A 24253-nucleotide genomic window follows, 5' to 3' on the forward strand; every position below is an offset into this window, starting at 1 on the left:
CGGAAAGTTTCTTATCAAGTCGAGACGCTGTTCGAGAGCAAACTTGACAACGGCTCGACCAACATGAAGTTAATGTTTGCGTTAATGTGTAATGTTTCGAATGTTTAATTCGTACGATTGTGAAAAAGTATTCTGAGCCAGTGCCTTCAGCAAATTATGGCCGCAAATCACTATAAAAGTTTGAATCGGTTTAGTTATGTTCCGCTTCAGCTGACCTGCAAAATTAAACAATGTTTACATTTGTTTAATTTTACTGATCTCCAGTTCCGCGGGCACCTACAGCGGTTTTTATAACACGCAACTTAATACTCCTGAATATATGATTGAGATATTGTCAATTGCAAGGAAAATTGTACCATCCAAAGTGCGATATCGCTCATAAAAGTGCTATTTTGCATTAAATCGTTTCGGTATCTTCGGCGCACTTAGGGTAATCAACGTATTTTGGACCCCCTCAACAGCTGTACATAATTTGGACACTTCCATTTGATTTTGCTGTAAGTGTCCAAATTATGTACAGCTGCTGATGGGGTCCAAAATAGGTTGGTTACCCTATTGCTTGGAAGACAAGTAGCTGGCAGGCAGCCATGTTTTCGATGCCAACATGTTAGCGTTAGCGTAAACGAGAAATCATATATTCGCCACTCTTCACGCAAGTTAGCTCTTCAGCTGTCAGTGGGGCCCACGACTCCTGAGCCCGCCTGATGTTAGCTCTCGTCAACGCAAAGCAAATGAGATAAAGGTGCCAGTTAGCTGTTGGAAGATAACGAAAAAGTGCGTCCAAGTGCAAGATTTGAACATTGGAAGATAGAATTAACAAAAGGGCGAATGTCGCAAGCGTAAACCAAGGCGTAAACAAACCGAGTGAGGGTTGATTTTCCTATGCTGGTCCAGCAAAAAGTAAGGTATTGTCGTTATCGTCGGGCCACTGTTATGGTCGGGCCATCACGATTTTACAGTTTTAGTAACTCATGATATCTATGATACAATCATTGTAAAACTTATTACTGTGATAGCTAACTTTTCACAATATTGTGAGTTTCAATCGTGTATTCAAAACACCCGTACTGAATTCAGTGACTAAATCTTCCAAAAAAAAGTTTTCCACGCGCAATGAACTTTTCTTCAGGAAATGATTCATGAAATGCAATTATCGAGATAAATTTTGAAAATGTATGAAGTGTGTTGTGCTGCACACGTAGACTATAGAAAAATCCCTTCCAGTAAGGTGTTTGGGAAGGCTAAGGTGAAATACTAGAAAAGCGCTATTTGTACAGATCGGGCCACTTGAGTAGTCATGGTTGGGCCACCATAATTTTAAGCGCAGAAGCGCAATAATCGCTAGAGAATGTCAGTCACGTAAAATGTGATGAAATGAAGCAAAATTAATACGATAAATACTTAGATTTTTGTTGTTATTTCATTGTAGTTGTACAATTCGGAAAAGGCAATTGTAGCAATACTTTTACATTTTACAAGATCGCCAAAATTTCGCAAAAATGCAATTAAAAATAGGGTATTTGTGCATATATGAACCGTTGTTCACGGAATTCATTCTTTTCATGCCTCTATATAGAATTTCAATACGTATGTCTTAGATTTTCTGCGGTGGCCCAAGCTGTACAACATGGCCCGACTATGACAACATTTTTTGTCTTCACGTTAATGCCTATAACTTTTTTATTTTTCAAGCAATCAGTTCAAAACTTTCCGGAAATATACCTTATTCTTAGACCTTTGCAACGACGTATTTAGATTTCCAAAATTCCTTTTGAAACGAAAGTTATGGGCGAATTCCAAAACGTGGCCCAACCACGACGACACTCCCCTAACTCTCAACGGTTTTGTTTACATTTGCGACATTCGCCCTTTTGTTAATTCTATCTAGAATTGAAGATAGAATTAACAAAAGGGCGAATGTCGCAAGCGTAAACAAATCGAGTGAGGGTCAATTTTCCTATGCTGGTCCGAGGGGATGCACTGTGCTATCCCTTGCTATGTATTTGTCAGAGGATAACATCGCGCTTCCAAAACTGTCAACGCTTCCAAAAGTGTCAAATTTCAATGCAGTAACAGAGCGAGAAAAAAAAGAAAAAAGCAAAACATCGAGTTCCTTTGTTCGATGTTGTACTCGCTGCTCTCGTCAATGGAGCATTCCCTTGTGCTGGTCCAGCAAAAAGTAACTCTCAATCGTTTTGTTTACATTTGCGACATTCGCCCTTTTGTTAATTCTATCTAGAATCAGCGGGGTGCTATCCTTATCTTAACGAACGGTGTTTGACAGTCGACTTAACGAAGGGCGCTATTTGCAAGAAATGCAGGAAATAGCGCCCGTCTGACAGGTAAATTTGCTGCCAACCTTGTCGAGATGTGCTGAGGATGTTGGCAACAAAAACATGGCACCCATCGCAAGCCCCTGTCTAGAATTGGTTCAATCGGATTTCGAGCAGTTTTTTCGGCATTCGGGTAGTTGGTGACTATTCGGCTTTTAGGAAAATCTGGCATCTCTTCTCACGAAGAAAAATTTTCTGCTTTCGTCTCGAATGCGTGTGGCTTGGTGTGGCGGACGGATAGTTTTTTTCACTGAAATTCAGCTGTTTACCTAGAAAATATCGGATTAAAATCATCATTCGTCGGTGATCAACTTGCGTGTTCACGGATATATTGCACTGTGTTTGAAAAAAAGCAAGTTCCAGCGGTCGCAACCGGCAAAGGTAAGAGAAACCGCGAGGGCTGCCACAACAGACTCCTCCATTGTGAAAATTTATTAGCCAAGATGGATGGAGGTTCAAGGTGGATCGAATAAACTCACAGAATTTCTTTTCCCCGTTAAGTAAAGGACTATGTCGCGGAGTTTAAGTAAAAAGTTTTCAGTAAAAATGTAGTGAAGTTATGAAAAGTTTTCGCAGTTTCAAACAGTTAGCACAATCGAACTATGTACAAATAAAAAAAAAGAAGAAGAAAAATGGACTCGTCAGTTGTGAAGTTTTTTTTTATTTCGTTTAGTTCAAGAACCGTCGGTTTTAAAATGGTGTTTAGTTTTTCGACTCCGTGTTGGAGCGACTGGAACTCAATGCGCAAGCTGTACCAGTATTGGACTGATACAAAATTGTTTGTTTACCGTTATAATAATAATAATAAAAAACAGTTTGTAAACGTCTTTTCGTTCACATGCTTTTTTACCACAAAAGCAATCACCTAGTTGGATTGTTGAAAATTCTGGATTTCTAATTGATTACTATCTAATCAACGATGCAATCTAGAGTGTGGCCTAATCCCGGTAAGTGATGTGAAACGGAATGATTTTCCGCGGAAACAAGCAACAAAAAGTGCAAAAGTTGAATGAGAAAAACTCTAGTAATGTCCAAAATTGTTGAATGTTTTAGAAATTGGTGCTTACAAGTATAAAAAATTCCCGAAAATGGGCAGGAGAAAAGTGTTCTTGATCCCTCGTGAGCTTTTGCTCACAATTGGTGCGAAGGTAAGACGTGATTGTTTGGAGCAATGTCAACAAAAATACCAAATATTTTTTCATTTCGATAATAAATTATGGTAACAAAGATCAAACAAAACGAAGACAGAAGTGAATTTAGTGATTCTATTTGAGAGGTTTCGTGACAGGTAAAATTATAACAACAATTCATATAATGGTCACAGTGGTTTAACTTTCCTACAAAAAATGCATATGGTTTACGGAGTTTTACGGTACCCAGTAAAAAATTGCTCTTGCAGTCCTACGTTTACTTTTAACTTCTTCACATACCGGTACGCCAACAAAGTTTATAAAATATGTTATTCACCTTTTTCATTTGGAAGATAACTGTATATTTCAAGTCAGAATCAGATTGACGGTCGACGTAATACAAGGTTGCGATGACTGATCTAACGTGCGTTTTTAGATTCATAAGAATGCTTCCTAATAAAATGTTGATCGCTTATGCGCGTAAATGCGCATTTTGCTTGCGCAGAAATTGAAAATATATTGATCTTCTATGCCGCTGAACTTCCGTTGATAGTGGTTGACGTATAATTTGATTCGTCCGTTATATCAGAAATAATTGACAATAAATTATATTTATAGAGATGCATCCATCATAAGTCATACACAGTCTTACGCTTCTACTGGTACTACGGTATACGGTATGGTATACTGGTATACGCATTATGTATCAGTGGCAGCAAAAGTTGTAAAAACAATTATTTAAAAAATGCCCAATTCAAATAAAATAACGAACTAAAATTTTCTAATTTTCATGAACAATGCATCCAGCGAAGGCCTCTCCTTGGGGCTCTTCTCTTAAAGACTTTTATGGTCTCGATCAGCTAATCATGAAGACTGTCGTGCTCAGACCTAAATAGAAGGTGGGGACAGATCTCCTAGGCATATTTAGGCTGGAAAAAATTATAAAATAATTGTAAGGGGATGGATTTCTTTCAATTCAGCAAATTAAGTTATTGCAAATTTCAGCTCAGATGATTTAAATAAAAGCTCCGAATTAACGAACTACACCATGAGAAGCTAATAAGATTCTATAGAAAAAGTGGGGTCCGGAACCCGGCATGCCTTACTCTGTGCACGGCAGTGATTATGATAGTTACGAGAATTTCGAATTTAATGACATATTTTGTATAAGTGACGTGCTGTACTACTTGAGAAAATTTCTAATCCGTGAGTAAACAAGTAAGGGTCCGTGGGGTTATTAAAAGTTGTATTGAAACAATACGTATCGTCGACAGCCGACGCTGAGATGTTCTTATTTTATTATACATAATTTACCACGGCCGAATAAAAAATTACAATTTCTGTTATTTGAACAAATTTTTGTATTATTTTATTTCTTTGATGCTCAAATTTAACGATGCCAATCAGTAAATCTATCGATATTGTAGATTGAATTAATGCCGAATCTAGATGAACGAACACGATAAATTTTACATATGTTGCAAATAACAACATATGTAGGTAGTAGGTACTAAGGTTATTTTTAATAGGATCACTACTACAAGTTGTGTACAAAATATTCGCACTAATATTCATACGACACCATCACCAATGCGTTTATTGCTGCCAATATGGCAACTTTTAACAGTCTGTATTTTGCGTTCCAGCCATCGAAATGGACAGTGACGATTCGAGACCCGGTTCGTCGGCTTCAAACAGCTCAGACTCGGACAACCCATCCAGTCCGGTGGGAGCAGCCGATGAGGTTTCCAAAGCGCAAGAAGAAAGTATCGACGATCGGGCTTCTCGCTCGCGATCTCAATCGCCGTCCCGATCAGGGTCGCAATCTCCGCGCTCCCGTTCCGGTTCGCGTTCAAGGTCAGGCTCCCGGTCGCGGTCCAACACTCCGACGTTGAGCCCATTGGGTATTAAAAAAGGTTCTAGCCCACCGTCCAGTCCCAAACATTACGAGGATGCTCCGTCGCGATCCAATTCGCCATCCTTCCGTAGTGCGGAAAATTCCCGCAATTCTCCCCCGCAGAAGTCGCCGATACGAAGCCGCAGTGGTTCACCGGAAGATGACGGAGGTATTCGTTTTAATCGGTCTCGGTCGGGTTCTAGAAATTCAAACCGATCTGATGGCTCACCGCATCGTCGCCGTCGTCTCTCGCGACATTCCAGCGCGTCAAATCTTAGCGAAAAATTGAAGGGAGAGGAAATCTCCGATTGCGATATGGATTCCGACCGAGAGGATAAAGATAAGAGTAATGACGCAGTTAGCAGTAAGTTGGAAGACAGCGATATTCCTCCGATGGGAGGTGGCACTGTTAAGGATGCACTCGATATGAGTCATGAAGATCTCAGCGATGTCAGCTTGGAGAGCGAAAACGAACCAGAAGATGAAAAAGAAAGCGATCGCGAAAGCGACAAGGGCGGTGATCCAGAGGAAGAGGAGGATCATGCAGATCCCATAACCAGAAAAGAAACGGAATTGGAGCAAGAGGACGCTTCACCACGAGAGAATGAGAAAATGAAAATTACCGACCTTCGTCAAAAGTTAGAAGAAAAGAAGAATCAACTTCGGAATATGGAAGACAAGCAACCAATTAATGGTTCTTCTAGAAGTAAGTACATAGTTTTAAAGATGGAATGATATAAATATCAAGCATTCCTGTTATGCTTCTTCTTTCAGGCCATGACAACCTAATGGATGGCGCCCTGATGGATTCCAAAAATGATGAAGATGCTTTGGATTTCGAGGCCGAAGAAGGGGAATGTAACGATCCTCCAAAAGAGGCAGAAAAATCGGAAAGTGGCCGAATTCCAGTACAGGCACCCGAAGCCGAGAAAAACAGAAAATCCTCTGAAGCTGAATTGGAAGAAGGTGAAGAGATCGAAGAAGGTGAGATATCAGATGAGGATGAAAAACGCCCGGAGGAAAATGAACCAAAGCCAGTATGCCGATTTTATACTCGCGGTCAGTGTACCTGGGGGATGAGTTGTCGCTTTCTTCATCCAGGGGTTACTGATAAAGGGAATTACACTATGTTCGATATGGTCCGCCCGACTCCGATTCCTCATCAGCCTCCGCCGTACGCAGCACATCCAGTTATTTACCCCCAAGATTACCGTATTGAGCGACCCCCAATGCATCATATGCCATCACATCATGCTCTAGCATATGGTGGCGGTGGGGCAGCATTACCACCGCCGGTACGAGTAGCTGAACCAGTTACAGAAAGTGCGTGGGAAAGAGGTTTGCGGACTGCAAAAGAGATGATGCGCAAAGCCACCAAACGCAAGGAACAAGACATTGACTTTGAGGATAAGAAAATGAACCTTTCATTGACGCAGGATGAACTAGAGAAAGACAATTATTACAACAGAAGCTCGCCAGATGTAAGATTGCCCATTCAATTTACGATGTCAAGCTTAAACACTAAAAGTTTTTCTTTTCTTTAGTCACCATCGTATCCTGGGCGTCCCGCAGTTGCCCCAGCATCATCTTATGAATTTAATCCTTCTGTTACGGCTAAATTTTCGCGTGCAGGACCGACGTTCGAAGAAGACCAATTTGGACGGACTCAGCGTTATCGAGAATTGCCCTCACATCGAATGCCTCAGTACGAGGATGACGATCCAACCAAAAGAAACCGCACACGTACCACGCGTGAAGTCATCGTACAAAGAGCTGACGAGTGGAGTGATCCTTGGATGCGCTCCAAGTCTCCAGGACGTGGCGAGAAACGTTCCGTACGCCGTGAACGGCGAAGCTACAGTAATAGTTCATCTTACAGCAGCTCGAGCAGCAGTTCCCGATCTGGATCTAGTTCCGAATCCAGCCGTTCGCCATCACCCAGCACCAGACGGAGTCGCTATGATAGTCATCGATCGAAGGACAGCGAGCGCCACAATACGACTCACGTCAGAAAGGTCATTCGGACTCGCTCACCCAGTGTCAGCCCGAAACGTAGTAAATACTCACCAGGTAAGTTATCATACCTATATTTAAATGCAACTCGAGTATTTTTACTTTCATATTTTTGCTGTTCGTTTAATTCTAGTTCGCAAAGTATCACCAGTAATTTCGAAGAAACGAAATCCATCGCCTATACCGGACAAGCGAGCTATCGAGAAGGCAGTTTCTACAAAGAGAAAGAAGGTAAAACATTGACGTTTTTCTCTGTCCTAATAGGTGCTAACATTATTCTTTTCTAGCAATCTTCGCCTGTGCGTAAGGTATCAACGGAAAAGCGCAGGAAGCGTTCCAGTTCGTCTGGATCTGGCTCTTCAGATTCCAGTGACTCTGGGTCGGAAAGTTCGTATTCCTCCAGCTCGTCAACGTCGTCTAGAGGCAAGACGATGTCCAAGAAATCGAAACAACCTGAAAAGTCATCCAAATCAAGTCAGGCGTCGAAAAAAGGTAAAACATTGACATTATAGTTCTTCTTAAGTCGTGTGCTTTAATTTCCGTGTTGTTTTTCTTTTCAGCAGTTGAGCTAAAGAAGTCCACCAATGACTCTAAACCAAACGCACAAGTCATTCCGCCGTCTAGTGCGGCTTTAGAGAAAGCCGCCGCCAGTGCCAATGCATCGAAAAAGTCCTCTCGGCGAGAGGAGCTGCTTAAGCAGCTCCGTGCTGTGGAAGAAGCAATAGCACGAAAGCGAACAAAGATAGCGTAGACAGCTGTTTGTAACCTTCGTTAAGAATAATAGACAACGCTTTTAATCATAGAATCATACCCGGATAACATAACTGAAACTAAACTAGGCATATATTCCGCTTGCTGACGAAAGATAAATCCTTTTTAGAGCAGTAAAAAAAGCAAATTTTCCATTATTGCGGAAAATATATATTTCATTAGGCGTTCTACTGTAGCGTTGAATCTACGTAAGCCTAACCTAGCGATAAACAGTTTGACTACATAATACGACTTTTGAACGATTGCAGGCAACTAATTGTAAAGTGTAGCACATCATTATCGGTTCATGTGTTTAAGTAGCAGACAAATCTCATGATTTGCGGTTTGTACAGCATCTGAATAACAAAAAAATTACTTTTGTGAACTTAGAGATAAAAACTAGTGATACTATATAAGTCACCAAACAATAAAAGTCATGTCACGTCAGCAAAAGTTTGCGTTATTAGTTATATAGTATGCTGTCATTTTAGCTCTATAAAATATACCCAACTGATTTTCTTTTCCATACATGTTAATTTGATGTCTGTAAAATCAGCATTTTTTGACTGTAGGTCGATAAGCGAACAGAACAGATGGACTTTTGTAGTGATACGCAGGTAAAAAGTTGAGAATCGAAAACTTTACGGGTTCTCGTGTCATAAAACAGTTCGAAGAACGGCTAATTGTCAATTGTAAGCCAAGATGCGGAGAAAAAAAAATAATCCGTATGGTGTTAAGGATCACAAGTGCGTTGTTGGGGCCTTCAAATGTTTCTATAGGTATACTACGAGCAAAACCTGACGAAACCACACTGCTCCACTATGGACGACGAGACCTACGTGAAAGCGGACTGCCAAGAATAACTATGGACACCCTTTATCATTCGCAATTACTAGTTCGTTGTGGACATAGATTCGAAAGAACAGCAGCGACGCAAACAAAATTTACAGGTAGGTATATCAGTATTTGCGGCTCAAGCAGCACGTTCCTCACAATAGTGTTGAAAGCTTGTGCCATGTAGTCATTTACCTGATGAGGACAGCAAGGAAAACAGAGGGAAACTGGATCAAACAGAGGGAGTGGACAAGAGAATTTGGCAACACAAACACATACGAGCGAGTGCTTACTATGCTGTAATCCTCGGTAGTTTACTCGCTTGGAGGTGTACATGCGATAAATAAAAACCTATTACCGCTTTCGAAAAAAAACGTCAATATGTTTCACAATTTCAGTTTCTTGAAATTCGATTCATTTAAGACGTATGATCCAAAGATCTTATGAGGCAATCGTGCTACTGCAGGGCAGTTATAAATTATGTGATATAATGTACTGTATGGTCGCCATCTACCGCTCATCTAAAAACGATACTTAGTTAGTTTGTCCATAGCAAATCCAAAATCAAATCCATCAAAACCCAATTGGCGTCATAAGATAGAGAAAACACTTGTGTTTACAAGAAAAATTTACTTGGTTTTTAAATATTTAATAATAGTTTACCGTTCACTTGAAATATGATGATCCATTCACCGCCCATATGGGTGTCATTTTTCGCTCATATTTTGACGTAGGCAAGTTTTGAGATAGAGTGTCATTCCAAAAAATCGAAAAATGCGAGCGTCACGAAAAATGAAAGGTTTTGAGCGCTAATAGCTCAGCGGTTTTCCGATCAGTTTTCAATACTCTTACACCAATCGATCGGAAAATCTTCTAAGAATTGATCCAAAAGAAAAAAAGTATGGATTCTTGATGTTGAACTATTAAAAAAATTGAAAATAATGAGCCTATGTTTTACCACAATTCTCGCTTCGTGATTGGTTGGAAGATTCTTTACGATGATCTAAACCTATACCATTTTGACATCTGTGCTTGGGAAGTAAGCCAAAACAAGTGACCAAGTTTCCTCATTTCAACAATATTTCTTAACACCGCGGTTCAACCTAGACCATTTTGATGTCCTTGCTTGGGAAGTATGCCAGAGGGAGTATCAAAGCCCCCTCGTGCCAACAGATTTCTTACGAACGCGATTAAACCTAGTCCAATTTGATGTCTGTGTTAGGTAAGTGTGCCAGAAAAAATGACACACGCTCGTTGTCCCAACAGATCGCAAATTCTTTACTGCGAGACGATTAAACCTAGGCGAATTTGTTATCTGTGTTGGAAAAATGTGCTACAGCTGTAGTGTTCGGTTATAACATGACTCTGTATGAATAGGCATGCTTGCCGTTTCATTAGAAGTGTAGTGAAAAGATGTGCTGTTGATAAAATCGGATTCAATTGGTAAAATCCCTTCAACGTGGGGAACCATGGGTAATAAAAACAATCTTTAATTTCTATAAGGTAGCAGGAAAGCAATAGTTTGTATTCTTGATTTTGTTAAATTGTTTCCAAATGCACATAGAAATAACTCTGAAATCCTTTGAGTATTGAACGTATGTAATGTTACGATTTTGATAAATGTTACATACAACGCATGTAGCATATATATATGTTGCATATAGCATGTATACATGAAGAATCGAATGATTACAAGCATGAATACATGCCACCATCACTACAAAGAGACTTACGTAGTCCTGCGTCACCTATATATGCGGTCGTGTCTTGTACACCACCCCACTGATTAAATTTGTGAAGATCATCCTACCGCTAGTCGTGCAACACATTACATATTTGTTTAATATGTTTATCGAGGGCTCCACATTTCCTGACTCTTGGAAACACGCAAAAGTTTTACCATTGAAGAAAAAGGCTCGTTTGAACATCAGTAATCTTCGACCTATCAGCATACTTTGTGCGTTGTCGAAGGCTTTTGAGAAGCTTCTTAAACAGCAAATGACGTTCTACATAGAAGGTAATGGCTTGCTAACGGACTATCAGGCTGGCTTCCGTCGGGGACATAGCATCAAAACCGCAGCTCTTCGAGTGTATGACGATTTAGCATCCATTGTCGATAAAAAAGGTTCCGGTATATTGCTACTGCTCGATTTCTCAAAGGCTTTTGATACATTTCCGCACAGTAAGCTACTGACCAAGCTGAGTGCTCAGTTCAACTTTTCCTCCGCTGCCGTGAGTTTGATGAAATCGTACCTGCTTGGAAGACAACAGACAGTTTTCTGTGGTGATCGCTGCTCACGTAGCATGGAAGTGCCGTGTGGCGTTCCTCAAGGCTCAGTGCTTGGCCCATTACTTTTTTGCTGCCATATAAATGATCTGCCTACGGTGATGAAGTACTGTTCTATTCAAATGTATGCCGACGATGTGCAGCTCTATGTCGGTAAGCTTGGCCCTTGTTCGCGCGAATTAGTCAGAATGGTGAATGCTGATCTGGAACGAGTTGCGGATTGGTCACGACGAAATGAACTTCTTGTGAATCCAGCCAAGAGTAAAGCTCTATTAATCGCAAGTCGACGTCGTAGAGTCGGAGGTACCGATTTGTCAGCACCTGGACTTGTACTGGATGGTCAAAGCATCGAATGGTCAGAAAGTGCCAGCAACCTAGGTTTTATCTTCCAAAATGATTTGCAGTGGGATGGCCTGATAGCGCAGCAATGCGGAAAGATTTATGCTAGTCTACGAACGTTGTATTGCTGCACACCCTCCGCACCGACTGCCACCAAACTGAATCTGTTCAAATCCCTGATCCTGCCGCATTTCCTGTTTGGCGATGTTCTGCACATTCGTCCCAGCGCAAGCTCCTTAAATCGTCTGCGTGTCGCATTAAACTGTTGCGTGAGATTTGTGTACGGATTGAGCCGCTATGACCATGTGAGTCACCTTCAGCAGAACCTCATTGGGTGCCCTTTACAATGCTTTTATGCTTATCGGTCATGCGTTTTCCTGAGGAATCTGTTAAAAACACAGTCTCCTAGTAATCTACATAGGAGGCTTATCCAAACCCGTGGACGCCGTTTGCAGAGTTTGGTAGTTCCAGCCAATAACACGACAATCTACGCAAATTCATTGTTTGTTCGAGGCGTGGTAAATTGGAATTCGTTACCGCCCGCTGTTAAACGTTCATCGTCGGAAGCAAATTTCAAAAGAGGCTGCATCGACTTTTGGAACCGAGACTAATTTTATTTTGAATTCGAGGGAAAAATCCTGACAATGTAGTTGTAGTAATATGTAGTAATTAAGTTGTAAAATTGTGTAATAACTGTTGGTAATCGGAGGTAGCAAATTTTTAAAAGATTTATGTCTTAAGCTACTGGACAATGAATAAATGAAATGAAATGAAATGAAATGATTTTTTTACTGCTACCAAATAAATAAACCCCGCGTTTTGACCCTTGTTTTGGGTTTGGCATTTATAGCAGAATAGAACGCTAATATAAATACTGCTGACTTATTTCACGTTAATTAGTAGAATAGTTTCTAAATAACCAAAGCAACAAGTTCGCTTAAGCTAATAATTAATTTAGTTATTTGCACTTGGTCTTAATAAAGACGCGATCAAAATGTCGTTTTTCGCTCCTCACTATAAAGATTATTATTTTGGAAATGAGCTTTTATGAATATAGTGGAAATCTAATAAATAATAATTTAATAAATAATAATAAAGTCATGTAGGAAATGTGCATTACTACCAAGCTTTCTGGCACCTTCTCAGGGGTCAAGCTGAACAACTTAGTGCTAATTTTGAGAAATTTGTTAAGAAATAGAATAACCATGGGTCAAATACAATACAAATACCCCGTAGAAGGGCGACGGGGTACCCGTGTACCCATACTTTTGCATAGCTTAAACGACACAATAGAATTAAACAATGTTCAGCAAAATTGTAGGCTTGAACAAGAACTAAAAAAAGTGCGCATGAACTTTCGGATAGAGTCTCCGTTGTGCCCCGGAAACAAGTTCCGAATGTCCCAGGGAACTGACCAGTATCCGATTTCAACAAAAAGTAATCACGTTACATATCAGAGTTTTCAGAATTTTATGAACATGTTAATGGACTACAAATCAATTCAATAAAGTGATAATATTGACTCCATGGCCATAGAACAGGTTCCGGAAGCACATAGAGGAAATAATTAATTTCTGATTATGACAAAATATTGCTATAACTCTACTGTAGAGCGTGAATGGCAACTCAGAGTCTGCAGAGATTGAGAGAGAGAGAGAAAGAGAGGGAATTCAATGATCTATAGGGGAACTGTGGGTAAGACGAACAGGGTGGGTAAGACGGACAGGTGGTTGATTCTACCAGTTAAGCATTAAAATTCGTTGAAGGCATGTTGGAAAATGACGATTGCTTGAATTGATCATTTTTCTTGTCAACGGCCAGGCAAAGGTTGGGAGTATCTTTGCTAATAAAGGGTAAATGATACTCCGGACCCTCGGGGATGAACTTATGGTTTTTAGACCAAAAGCCAGGCTGCAATAGGCCAAGGTTATAGCGCCATATTTCGCTTTCTGAAAACAGATCAAACTAACCAACTACCAAAATTGTTCTAGTATTTGTTATTTGTTTGTTATATGTTTATTAATTTAAATTAGGCCATTGCAAATAATTTCAAAAGTTTTTGTCACCCCCCTCCCCCTTGAAAACTGGCTTGAAAAATCGAGGGGCCAAAAAATTATTTATAGGATATGAGTTAATTTTTCTTTCATAAAATCAATTGTCTGTGGGTTCTACAGCCTGAAAAACTCGAAAAATGAGTGTACGAGTTAAGTTAATGCCTCTAGCACGAAACAGAAATGAAAATTCGAACAACGGAATTTCCGAAAATTGGCCGAAAAAGTTTTCTTTCGTTTTTGTCTTTTTTCGTAAATTTTCGCATGGAAAATAATAACATATATATTAAAAGCGAAATTAAAAGATATGGTTTTCACGTTTAAACTTTAAGTAAAAATGTCTCAAATCAATTTTTTTTGCTCGATTAAAAAAATCTTTGTTTTTTTTTTCGCCCCCCTCTTCAGTGGCCCAACACCGGAAGGACAAAAACTTTATAAAATATTTGTAATGGCCTTATAGGTATAATAATCTTAAAAACGAATTGACGCAAGTTGACAAATAATCAAATGAATGAATAAAAGAGAAAGCAGATACTTAAATTATCCATGCGATACGAAATGCAGCCATCCTCGGAGTCACGAATTTATTTATTTAGAATAAACTCTTGATTTGTCGACAAATCTATTCCCCACTCATTTTATGTTTCCTGATTCTGCCAGAAGCTTGGTTTGTACAATTTTAATTCGTTTCCGCTGAGTTTTTTGACCGCGGTTTTGAAATTTTTCTCACACTACACGTATTAGTACTCGATTGGTTATCTGGTAGCTAGTGTATCAAGTATCGGTAGAAGTAACTTTTTGCACTTGTTTCGTTTGCATGTGTCGCCGAATCTGTTACAGTAGGATTTCGAATTTGGCAACAAATGCGTGTCGCCTATGTGGCCAAAATCGAGACCCCTTTTTGATATGAAAAAATTGAATGTAAATGCGTTAGAAATTAGACCGTATGAATAAAACAGTTTGCTTTGCTTTTCCCGTGTAAATCTTAGGAGAGACTTTGCTCTAACTCTTTTATTCATACGGCCTATTGACTAAATGTTATTAATCAACGATTGCAACCTGTTTATGTTTACAAAATTCGCCAAGAGCTATCCGTGCGTGTTTGCGGTTCGCATTGGTATACCCCTTGTCAGCAGAGCAGTTTTCGTCAAGAAAGACAGGTTCAACAAGTAAAAAATGCTGCCAGTGATGCGACAGCATATCCGTTGTATTTTCTATATTTCAAATTCAAATTCATTCGAGAACCACCAGCTTACACAAATAGACGTGTTGTATCGTATCTCTCTATATTTGTATCTCGCTATATAAAACATTTAAAATAAAAGTTGAAACAGTTTTGTTACGGTTACTTCGCGTCGGGTTTTCGTTTTGTTTAACTTCGTCCACTTCCACATACTCAATCGGGTAAACATTTGGTCCTTCTGCTCCGGATAGCAGTGAATCGGTGACAATGGATTTGCTGATTAGGAAGCGAAACGTAGCCTTTGAAAGGCTGAAGATGGAACATGTGAGTGCGAAGCATCTAGTGGAACGGGAACCGGCGGCGTTCGAAGTGCACGATCGCCTGCGAAAGCTAGCGGAAATGCAGGAACATTTTGACAGGATTCAAACGGAAATCGAAGAAGCAGTTCCGGTAGGCGAACTATTGTCGACGCTTAATGTTCGGTTGGATTACGAGCGTCTCTTTTACACTACGAAAGGGATTGTGATGCAGCTGCTACAGCAACCAGAAAAATTGACGGTAGTGACGCCGGGATCGCAAAATCAAAAGACGACCTGAAGGAGGCGGTTCGTGTCTTGCTCGAAACGCAACGAACCTTCCTTTCCAGGCAAGCGGAAGCTTCATCATCGGCTAACGAATCAGGTGTACAGTCACGACAGCAGCCGGCTGGGCCAATTGACACGCAATTACCTACGTACAGTTTGCCTATATTTAACGGGGATAGGACACAATGGGCTTCGTTTAAGGATTTATTTGTCAGCAGTGTAGATAGTAAAAATCTGACCAACGCTCTCAAGCCGCAACTTCTGATGTCTCACCTGGAAGGACAAGCAAGAAGCTTGGCGAGTAATTTTTCGATAACCGATGCAAATTACAAGCAGGTATGGGATACGCTGATGGAACACTTCGATAAACCGAAGTTCGCGGTTGCTGCTCTCTTTCAAGAATTTTGTGAGCAACCAGTACTAAAAGTAATGAATCTTACAAGCCTTCGCAAGCTGGTGTCGACATCAGATGAAGTGGCACGTCAGTTGCAGGCACTGGGGCCGTCATGCGAAACCAGAGATCCATGGCTGATTTACATTCTACTTAAGAAAATGGACGATAGCTTACGTTCCCAATGGGCACAGCATATTGTGGATAACGACGATCTAAAATTCGACGAATTGCTCAAGTTCCTTAAGAGAAAGTGTGAAGCATTTGAAACTTGTGCAGCATTTGGCGGAAGGCAAGTAGACTGCCAAAAAGGACCTGAGAATCGGAAATATCAAGCAATGAAAAGGGAATTCAACACATTCAACATAGTGCAGCAACAGGTGTGTCCGGTTTGCTCAGAAGATTATTAAATTTATGTTTGCGATGTTTTCAAGAAAGCGCCTGTCAAGGAAAGGCGAGAGCGAGTGCAGTAAGCGAGACTGTGTTTTAATTGTTTGGGACCAAACCATTGCGCTAAGTCGTGCCCGTCGAAATCAGTGTGTCGAATGCCAAACTGTGAGCAGCGGCACCATACATTGTTATGCCAATGTACATTGTTATACCAGGAATTCAGAACGTTAATGGACAGCGGGTCCGAAGTGTCTTTCATCTCGGATCATTGTGTAACGAGTCTCGGACTGAACCGAAGTAACGCCAATCTGATCGTCACAGGAATTGCAAATCGCTCATCGGAGACCACTAGAGGTGCTGTAAATTTACACATTTCTTCTCGTTGCAACTACCAGCCAGTAATTAGTACGAAAGCATACGTTGTGCCTAAGCTCGCTCGAAATGTGCCAAGCCATTAGATGGACCGCAAGCGGCTTAATTGTGTAGAATCACTGCGTCTAGCAGATTCAGCCTTCGACAAACCGGGTCGAATTGATTTAATCCTCGGGAGCGATGTGTTTTGGTCTATCATGGATAGTGGCAAAGTGATGCGTGAATCCGGCCTACCAGTAGCGATTAACTCTTCTTTCGGTTGGATCGGTGTTAGCATGGACGTAGACATCGACAAACCTCTTCGAAAATTCTGGGAGGTCGAGGAGATTAATAAACCAAAACCATTAACATTCGACGAGCAGAATGCAATCGATTTCTTTCAAACGACTCACCTACGCGATGAGACTGGTAGATTCACAGTTCGGCTACCATTCGGTAGCAACAAACCTGCACTGGGTGAACCTCTATCAGCGGCAACTCAACGGCTCAAGGCTATGGAAAGGAAGTTCACTCGTGATCCAACTTTCAAACGAATGTACTGTGAATTTATGGCCGAGTACCAGAATCTTGATCATAGGGAGTCAATTCCGCCAGCAGAAGTTAACAAGCTACCGGAGGAGGTGTTTTATTTTCCGCATTACGCTGTAATGAGGAACGACAGCACCACTACAAAACTGCGTGTCGTTTTTGACGGCTCCTGCCCATCAGCATCAAGAGTTTCGTTAAACGAAAAGCTTTTAGTCGGGCCCAAAGTCATCGTGGATTTATTTACAGTGCTGTTCGCTTTCATGGCTGATGCGGAAAAAATGTACCGACAAATAAAGGTACACAGAATATGTCGCAGCATATTATTAAAGGATTTGCCTGGAATGTGTAATGTGCGGCGTTATTGGGTATTATTGGGTATATTATTTGGGTAGTCATCGGAATCGAAACCACAACGAACATTTGGGAACGTCGTTTTGGGAACAAATGTTCTGAATTATGAAGACCTCTCTACCGTTTTAATTCAAATCGAAGCGTGCCTGAATTCGCGCCCTCTGTGCACACTGTCGAGTTCGGTTGATTCGTATGAAGCTTTAACACCTGGACACTTCGTCATCGGTCAGCCGCTAAATTTAGTACCGGAGCGAACCTGTACCTGTGTACCTGAAAACCGTCTGAATAAGTACCAACGGATGCATAAAGTGACTGAACAGTGTTGGCAACGGTTTAGGAACAAATACGTCTCAGCTTTGCAACCCCGTACCAAGTGGCAAAGAGTCGAGGATAACCTGAATAATGGTGACCTGGTATTAGTGAAGAACGAGAACACCCCACCGGCCTACTGGGAACTTGCTCGTGTGGTGGCAGCACATCCCGATCGCAACGGATTTGTTCGAAGCGTGAGTCTGAAAAAGGGCCAGACTATCTACCAACGTCCGATTCACAAATTGGTGGTTCTTCCTGCTAATTGAGGTATCCGCCTCAAGGCCGGGTGGATGTTTGCGGTTCGCATTGGTATACCCCTTGTCAGCAGAGCAGTTTTCGTCAATAAAGACAGGTTCAACAAGTAAAAAATGCTGCCAGTGATCCGACAGCATTTCCGTTGTATTTTCTACATTTCAAATTCAAATTCATTCGAGAAGAACCAGCTTACACGTATAGACGTGTTGTATCGTATCTCTCTATATTTGTATCTCGCTATATAAAACATTTAAAATAAAAGTTGAAACAGTTTTGTTACGGTTACTTCGCGTCGGGTTTTCGTTTTGTTTAACTTCGTCCACTTTCACATACTCAATCGCGTAAACAGTGCGCTTCAAGTAAGTTTTTGGCGACCTGCGGTAAGACGTAGTCTTACGGCAATAAAAAGATTGTTCGAAACATTCTATAACCGCAAACTTTTTTTCATGAACACAGTTAGGGCATTATTTTTTCGTCATTTAAAGTATGTATGCGGAAATTGACTGATATTCAAGCATATTTTTGGAAGTTAAATATTTTGTGTTGCCAAAAACGAATACTTTTGTTGCCAAATTCGAAATTCGACGTCCATTCACGGTCAAGGCTTCATCAATATCATCATCTTTGGCTCGAGCAGCATGTTCCGGTCAAAGCTTACTTCGATCCTCGGGAAACTTACAATATAATTCACAAGATTATTAACTAGCTTTTGCAGCAGAGTTGGATTTGCCAGCTACCATTTCAGTACAACAGCTTTCAAGTATCAATACCTATTTTGAAGTACCAGTCCATAACCGACAAGCGTTTCCAGCAGATCGGGTTTCTTTTTGTGATAATTTTTTTCTTAGAAAAAGTTATGCTTGACTTTCTCTGCGAATAGCGAATCACTCCAAGGTGCTGTGATTCTTAATAGTTTTTAATTTATGAATGGTCTCAACATAGAAGAAAATAGTTTTTTTCTATGTTAAATTTTTTTAATGACTATCACTGATCAGTTAAATTACTCAAACAAAGTAGGGTTTTTTTAATTCCCGTCGTAACAAGTAAAGCCATTCTAATTTTCATCATTTGTTGGATGGATTTAATGAATACTCCAAAAGTTCTTGTGCTGATTTGACTAAAACACACTTACCTTCTGATACGTGAACTTTGAAATTACTGAAAAGCGACTATTAAAGCATATTATTGAAATTACGCAACTGACTTTATTTCTAAAATTCGTCGTATCGTTTTAAAATCCGTCCATCAAAATTTTTCATCGTCCGAACTAAAAATCACAACAATGTTTACGAAGCTAACGCGCATGTATTTGTGTAGGACGGCATGACAAATGTTATTCTACAAAATTTCTGCAGGTTAGGCAAGTTTTCCTGGCTGTAGAATAACGACAATGCCTTGGGTAAGTTATTTTCATTTATGAATGACGGAAATTAAAACGATTAGTCGACATTGTCTTCTTCGTCGCACGAAAAAACGTAATGATAAAAAGCATTTAAATAGATCTCAGCTCACTTTGATTGATCGCGTATGACAGACAACTAACTAAAATATTAGGGAATAACTAGTTTTGCATTGTGTGTCATAAAAATACTGATATTTTTAATAATTTGTGTTGGATACGACGGGAATAGGCAATTAAGACGATGTAGCAACATACCCTAAATGTAAAAATATTTTTTTAATTTTGGTGCTTTTTTCGCAGCATCGGTTATTGAATGACTATTTTTCTTGGTTTTGAAAAACTTTTCATAAACAAGCACTTGAAAACGAATTTGACTATTGAATCAGTAAAAGAAATGTCCGCAGTGGCCTTTAACCCAATGCCCTTCTGGCATACAAAAAAATGTCCGAATTATATTGTTCACACGTTTTCAAATATCTGAACTTTTAAAACCTTGCTCTATTTCGTTTCAATTTTTAGGATAAAAATATAGGTCCGTCACCCAACTTGCTTCCAAAACTAAATGTTCAATTAATTTCGAGGTTATAATGTGAAAATTGAACAGTAACAATATAACAGTAACAGTAACTATAGTAATTAACGAAACAAAATGAAAGTAGTTATTTTTTTATCCACAAACCACAAGTAAAACAAACCAAGCAAAGCCACAGAAAAAAAGCAGCGTTTTCACTTGTTCATGGCAGGAATACTCTATACCATTCTTTAGAAACCAAATTGAAAATGGAAGCTTTTAAAACTCAATACACTTTTTTATCGAACATGTTTTTTTAGGATCTCCTGACCTGTTTGACAAACCCGAACCAGGAGACTTTATCCCCTTCATTAACTTTCTCCCTCCTTTATTGAAAGGTCTAAATGATTGGTTGTCTGTAGTCAAGAAATAGTTAACTGTTCTATTTACTTGTAGCGCTAACTTGCTTCAGATGAATTATACGGATAGTTTCTCGTTGTTAGCCGAGAAGTCATGCCTGCCTGATTCATATCGTTCGAAATACCAAAAGGCGTTTTAAATTTTTGTTTACCAATCATTGGTGTACATATGCATATGAGTATTTATTTTATCCGCTAGGCAACTCAGACTGTGTCATGGTTTCATCGCTGTCGTAGTACTTAGCGATCGTGGGATCAAGGACAAGTCTTCAGTACATACCTCTCTGCAAGATCGTTATTACTCGCCCGTAGATTGTGCAGCAGAAATTGCGCGATTTATGCTGGTATGTATAGGTAAATATACTGTTTAGCGTGCGATCATGGTCGAGTCTTTTAGCGCACAAGTACCATTCTTTGCCACGGTAACGGTGATATTTACGCAAGCATACGATTGTGGTAATATTTAACTGATTTATTTTCACTGGGTTAAAATACACTATTAAAGCATTCGGTTCATAATTTTTGAACGATCCTATATCACCACACTATGACAATTAGTACACCATTTCACTTGACTTGGTAGCAATTACTTAGGTTTTTTAAACCTGCAAAATTCAAACACTGTCCGAAGAAAGACTCAAAGCATTTCCTCCGTATGATGGAGAATATTTAGCCGCAGATTCTTCGGTATATTAACTAATATTTTAACACTTTCTTGATCTAGCTAGTTACGTCCCTCGGTTCGTCGTCAAAACAATACGGCAAGCGTGCGTGTGGCATTGGTCCACCACCCGGTCAGACGACCTACCACCTCAAAGCGGCGACCTCGTTGAGGGAAAACAACCGGCTGCAGAGCATACATTCATCATTAGCAGTAGCGGTACGCGCTGCACCTTAAATCGTTTGAAAGGTAGGTCGCTTCTTGGCGGTTTCCATCCAACCGCTAATGCCGCTCTCCCCGACGAAACAGAGCCGGAACAGGGTGTAGAATAGTTTGCAGCAAAATCTGGCCGACAGCGGTTCTTCACCAGTGATAAAGTTCACCAGGAAATCGCAGTCCTCGTGACGAGTTGCTAGCTAGAAAGGAAAACGAATAATAAAAATGAATTAGTTGTAGTTTGGCTGCATCAACCAACTTCACTATTTGATAAAAAAAAGTTGCTGGTTTTCAAACTTGAAACCACTTCTAAATTTTTTTCTGAAGCGAATGCCATGATGATTTACGCCTACCGGAATCAAGTTTATAGAGACGACGCTAAATCAGCCGGTTCAACTCCAATGCTTTTTACTGTATTAACCCTGAAAACAAGTTTTATTTTTGGTTTTTGTGCCTCGTTTTCAACCTGCAACCGTCATAAGGTCTTTGAATCATTCATTGCGATTAGAATGGTCAACCAATGTCGTCAACTAGTCTACGACAAGGAAATGAACAGCGATCGCTTCGTTTCCTGCATCCGATTTAAAACTGCATTTGTGTATAATGAGTGAAAACAAAATCGTAAAATCTATATATCAAACAAATGATATTGCACAAGACTTCTGTTAGAAAAATATAACAATAAACGTTGAATGAATACCGCAAAAGACCGCATGTATGCACTGAAATTGCATTAAATAAAATACGTACCAACGTTCATCGATTTATGCGTTCCTGTTTATTATGGTGTAATTCCACCATACTCTTGAAAAATTCGATTTCAATTTAGGTGAAATATGGCAGTGGTAGAATAGTTTCGCACACCATATTTAGTCGTTTTATTGAAACTTGGCATGTTGCCAATACTCAACCCTGTAGTTTATGTGCTGATACGGGCTGATTTCATCTGGATAGGTTTGCTGGTGTATCAGCATCTAAAAAAATGCGCTTAATCACGCTCGATTTGCACTGGTAAACCAGATAGCACACGACGTCAGTGTTGCATAATGAACTGGTTCTGCCGATCGGGAGGCAAAGAATTTTACTTTTCTAGAGTCTGCAATGTTGGAGCAAAACTGCTGCATTGGTTCCATTCACCCGTTATATGAAGCCATGATTTTGGTATAATTTAGTCCAATCCAACTGCACACTGAGAAATTGTTTTTGACAATGCAAGAAATAAAGTTTAAAATTTATGTAATACTTTTATCTCTAAAAAATTTAGGTACACACACTCCATTCTTGGAACACTTGCAAAATTATCTTTTCTGAACTTCAGCCAGTACTGCATGTTTTTAAGTTTTTCATTTTCTACCAAAAATATACCACTATGCAGGCATTAAAGTGTGCTTTCTGAGGCGCTACAATGTTTTGCAATGCCTTTAAAACAGATTTATGGTCACAGAATTAGCAGAAAAAAACATTTTGCTGGCATGCAATCTCACTATTTAGTTTGTAGGGAAACACGACAATGACTGGTAATACTGCTGAATTGTAGTGTCAAGCAGGGTAGCGGGTAACGAAACATCTTGCAGAAATACGGTTGGACACTTTTTTTACCATTTCCTAGAGGCACCTACAGCAAAAGTTGATTTATTCGTTTTAGGCGAAATTGATGTTAACTTCTATGCACCATTAATCACTAATAACTTTTTAATGTGAGGAGAAGTTTGAATTTGAATGTACGTTTTCTATAGACTGGCACTGGCTGAGTGTCTAATCTATCTATCATAAAGTCTATAAGTCTATGAGCTCTATAGCCTAAAGAACCCGTTAAGGGGAAACCGAAAGTGGCTCAAAGATGGCTGGATAAATGGCTACCATTCGAAGCATGTATTGTTTTGCGCCTTAAAAATGCATCTGTATTGGCAGAGCACGCTTTCGCCACGTAATCAGTGCTTCCAGCGCTGTTCTAATTTCCTAAAACTTGTAATTCAATTTATCGATCTGCTATGTACCTATCAATAAACGCTCAGCAAAACATAATTGCTAATGAAAAATAAATTTAACTGAACATATCGATCATTACGTGTTCATAAAAGCGACCAATGTATAATTTGGAATTAGTTAATAGATATTTGGTTACGCACATATTTCGTTGAACTAGCGATTTCCGAAAAAGCAGCAACACAGTATCAAACTTTCGTCACATCAATGAGCTTTTAAAGAGCTTTCAACTTTCGCCGCATCGATGAGCTTAGAGTAAAGTAAACAAACAAAACGCAAACGCAGGAATCAAAAACGCAATTCGATGCAAGCGGATTAATTAAACATCCTAGTGATCCTACGCATTATTCAGTTGCTGCTGTTAATTTTGATTGAATCGGAATGCCTTGATAAAGAAAACAAACCCTTTTTCTGGATGTTTGTAATCAGTGCGGTTGGCTGCGGATCAGCTGTTTATGTTTGCAAGCTCCGCTATTTGACATATATTACCAATACTAAAGCAATATTCAAATAAACGTTTAGGTTTTTAACGAACACATAAGATGTACAGTACAGTGTTTGTCGCACTAACACAATAACGTTAGCCACTTTCGGTTCCGCCTTAATGAATTTACGTAGTCAATGCTTCCGAAACGAATCAGAGGTGGAAGTTCAAACAATTCAATTTTGGATTTTTACTCTCTCTCTCTCTCTCTCTCTCTCTCTCTCTCTCTCTCGCCTGGAAACCAATTACCTACGTATATATGAAAAACAAGAACAGATTTCGTTATTACAAATATACATAAGGTGAAAGCGCTCAAAATGCTTTAATATTTATCATTTTTATAAAAAACCTCACTGCTTTTTCTGTGTTCATAATGACTGGTAAACACTAAACGTACTAAATAAATTTCACGAATAATTCTCGCAATAACAGATGCAAAATGTTGCGATTTTCATGGAGTAAAGATCGAAGATAACTCCATTTTTAGGTTTCATCTAATATTTAAAGGGTGTCCCACATCAAATTGCATTACGGAAAAAAACGCTGAAAGAAATTACTCATTGGGTTTTTCACT

General features: G+C 39.7%; 3 protein-coding genes across 5 annotated transcripts; all 3 read left to right on the forward strand.

Moving 5' to 3' along the window:
- The first annotated feature begins 2551 nt into the window (after nt 1-2551).
- On the forward strand, nt 2552-8566 carry LOC128733637 (zinc finger CCCH domain-containing protein 18). Of its 3 annotated transcripts, none has more exons than XM_053827363.1 (7): nt 2552-2714; nt 5110-6066; nt 6135-6841; nt 6905-7430; nt 7507-7604; nt 7661-7865; nt 7934-8566. In XM_053827363.1, the coding sequence occupies exons 2-7, from the start codon at nt 5118-5120 to the stop codon at nt 8122-8124; spliced, it is 2676 nt and encodes an 891-aa protein (XP_053683338.1). In that variant the 5' UTR covers nt 2552-2714; nt 5110-5117; the 3' UTR covers nt 8125-8566. The 3 variants fall into 3 exon arrangements, with proteins under 3 accessions (XP_053683338.1, XP_053683340.1, XP_053683339.1); XM_053827365.1 differs by having other exon boundaries at nt 7937-8566; XM_053827364.1 differs by lacking the exon at nt 2552-2714 and adding an exon at nt 2721-3481.
- Nucleotides 8567-15084: 6518 nt separating this feature from the next.
- Nucleotides 15085-16202, forward strand: LOC128735796 (uncharacterized). The gene is made up of 2 exons (XM_053830282.1): nt 15085-15392; nt 15464-16202. Exons 1-2 carry the CDS (start codon nt 15085-15087, stop codon nt 16200-16202), a joined length of 1047 nt encoding a protein of 348 aa, XP_053686257.1.
- A 438-nt stretch (nt 16203-16640) lies between these two features.
- On the forward strand, nt 16641-21230 carry LOC128735797 (uncharacterized). Its single transcript, XM_053830283.1, has 2 exons — nt 16641-17198; nt 21057-21230. The coding sequence occupies exons 1-2, from the start codon at nt 16641-16643 to the stop codon at nt 21228-21230; spliced, it is 732 nt and encodes a 243-aa protein (XP_053686258.1).
- Nucleotides 21231-24253: the final 3023 nt, after the last annotated feature.

Source organism: Sabethes cyaneus, chromosome 2 (assembly GCF_943734655.1).
Source record: "Sabethes cyaneus chromosome 2, idSabCyanKW18_F2, whole genome shotgun sequence".
NCBI lineage: Eukaryota > Metazoa > Arthropoda > Insecta > Diptera > Culicidae > Sabethes > Sabethes cyaneus.

What these genes read in the sequence shown, in the direction of transcription:
- LOC128735797 (XM_053830283.1), top strand. Translation starts at nt 16,641, where the DNA reads ATGGACCGCAAGCGGCTTAATTGTGTAGAATCACTGCGTCTAGCAGAT. An exon ending in TTTATTTTCCGCATTACGCT is followed by an intron (nt 17,199 to 21,056) that starts GTAATGAGGAAC and finishes TTCTTGATCTAG; the next exon opens with CTAGTTACGTCCCTCGGTTC.
- LOC128733637 (XM_053827363.1), top strand. Translation starts at nt 5,118, where the DNA reads ATGGACAGTGACGATTCGAGACCCGGTTCGTCGGCTTCAAACAGCTCA. An exon ending in AATTAATGGTTCTTCTAGAA is followed by an intron (nt 6,067 to 6,134) that starts GTAAGTACATAG and finishes TTCTTCTTTCAG; the next exon opens with GCCATGACAACCTAATGGAT. An exon ending in ACGTAGTAAATACTCACCAG is followed by an intron (nt 7,431 to 7,506) that starts GTAAGTTATCAT and finishes GTTTAATTCTAG; the next exon opens with TTCGCAAAGTATCACCAGTA.
- LOC128735796 (XM_053830282.1), top strand. Translation starts at nt 15,085, where the DNA reads ATGGATTTGCTGATTAGGAAGCGAAACGTAGCCTTTGAAAGGCTGAAG. An exon ending in ACGGTAGTGACGCCGGGATC is followed by an intron (nt 15,393 to 15,463) that starts GCAAAATCAAAA and finishes CTTCCTTTCCAG; the next exon opens with GCAAGCGGAAGCTTCATCAT.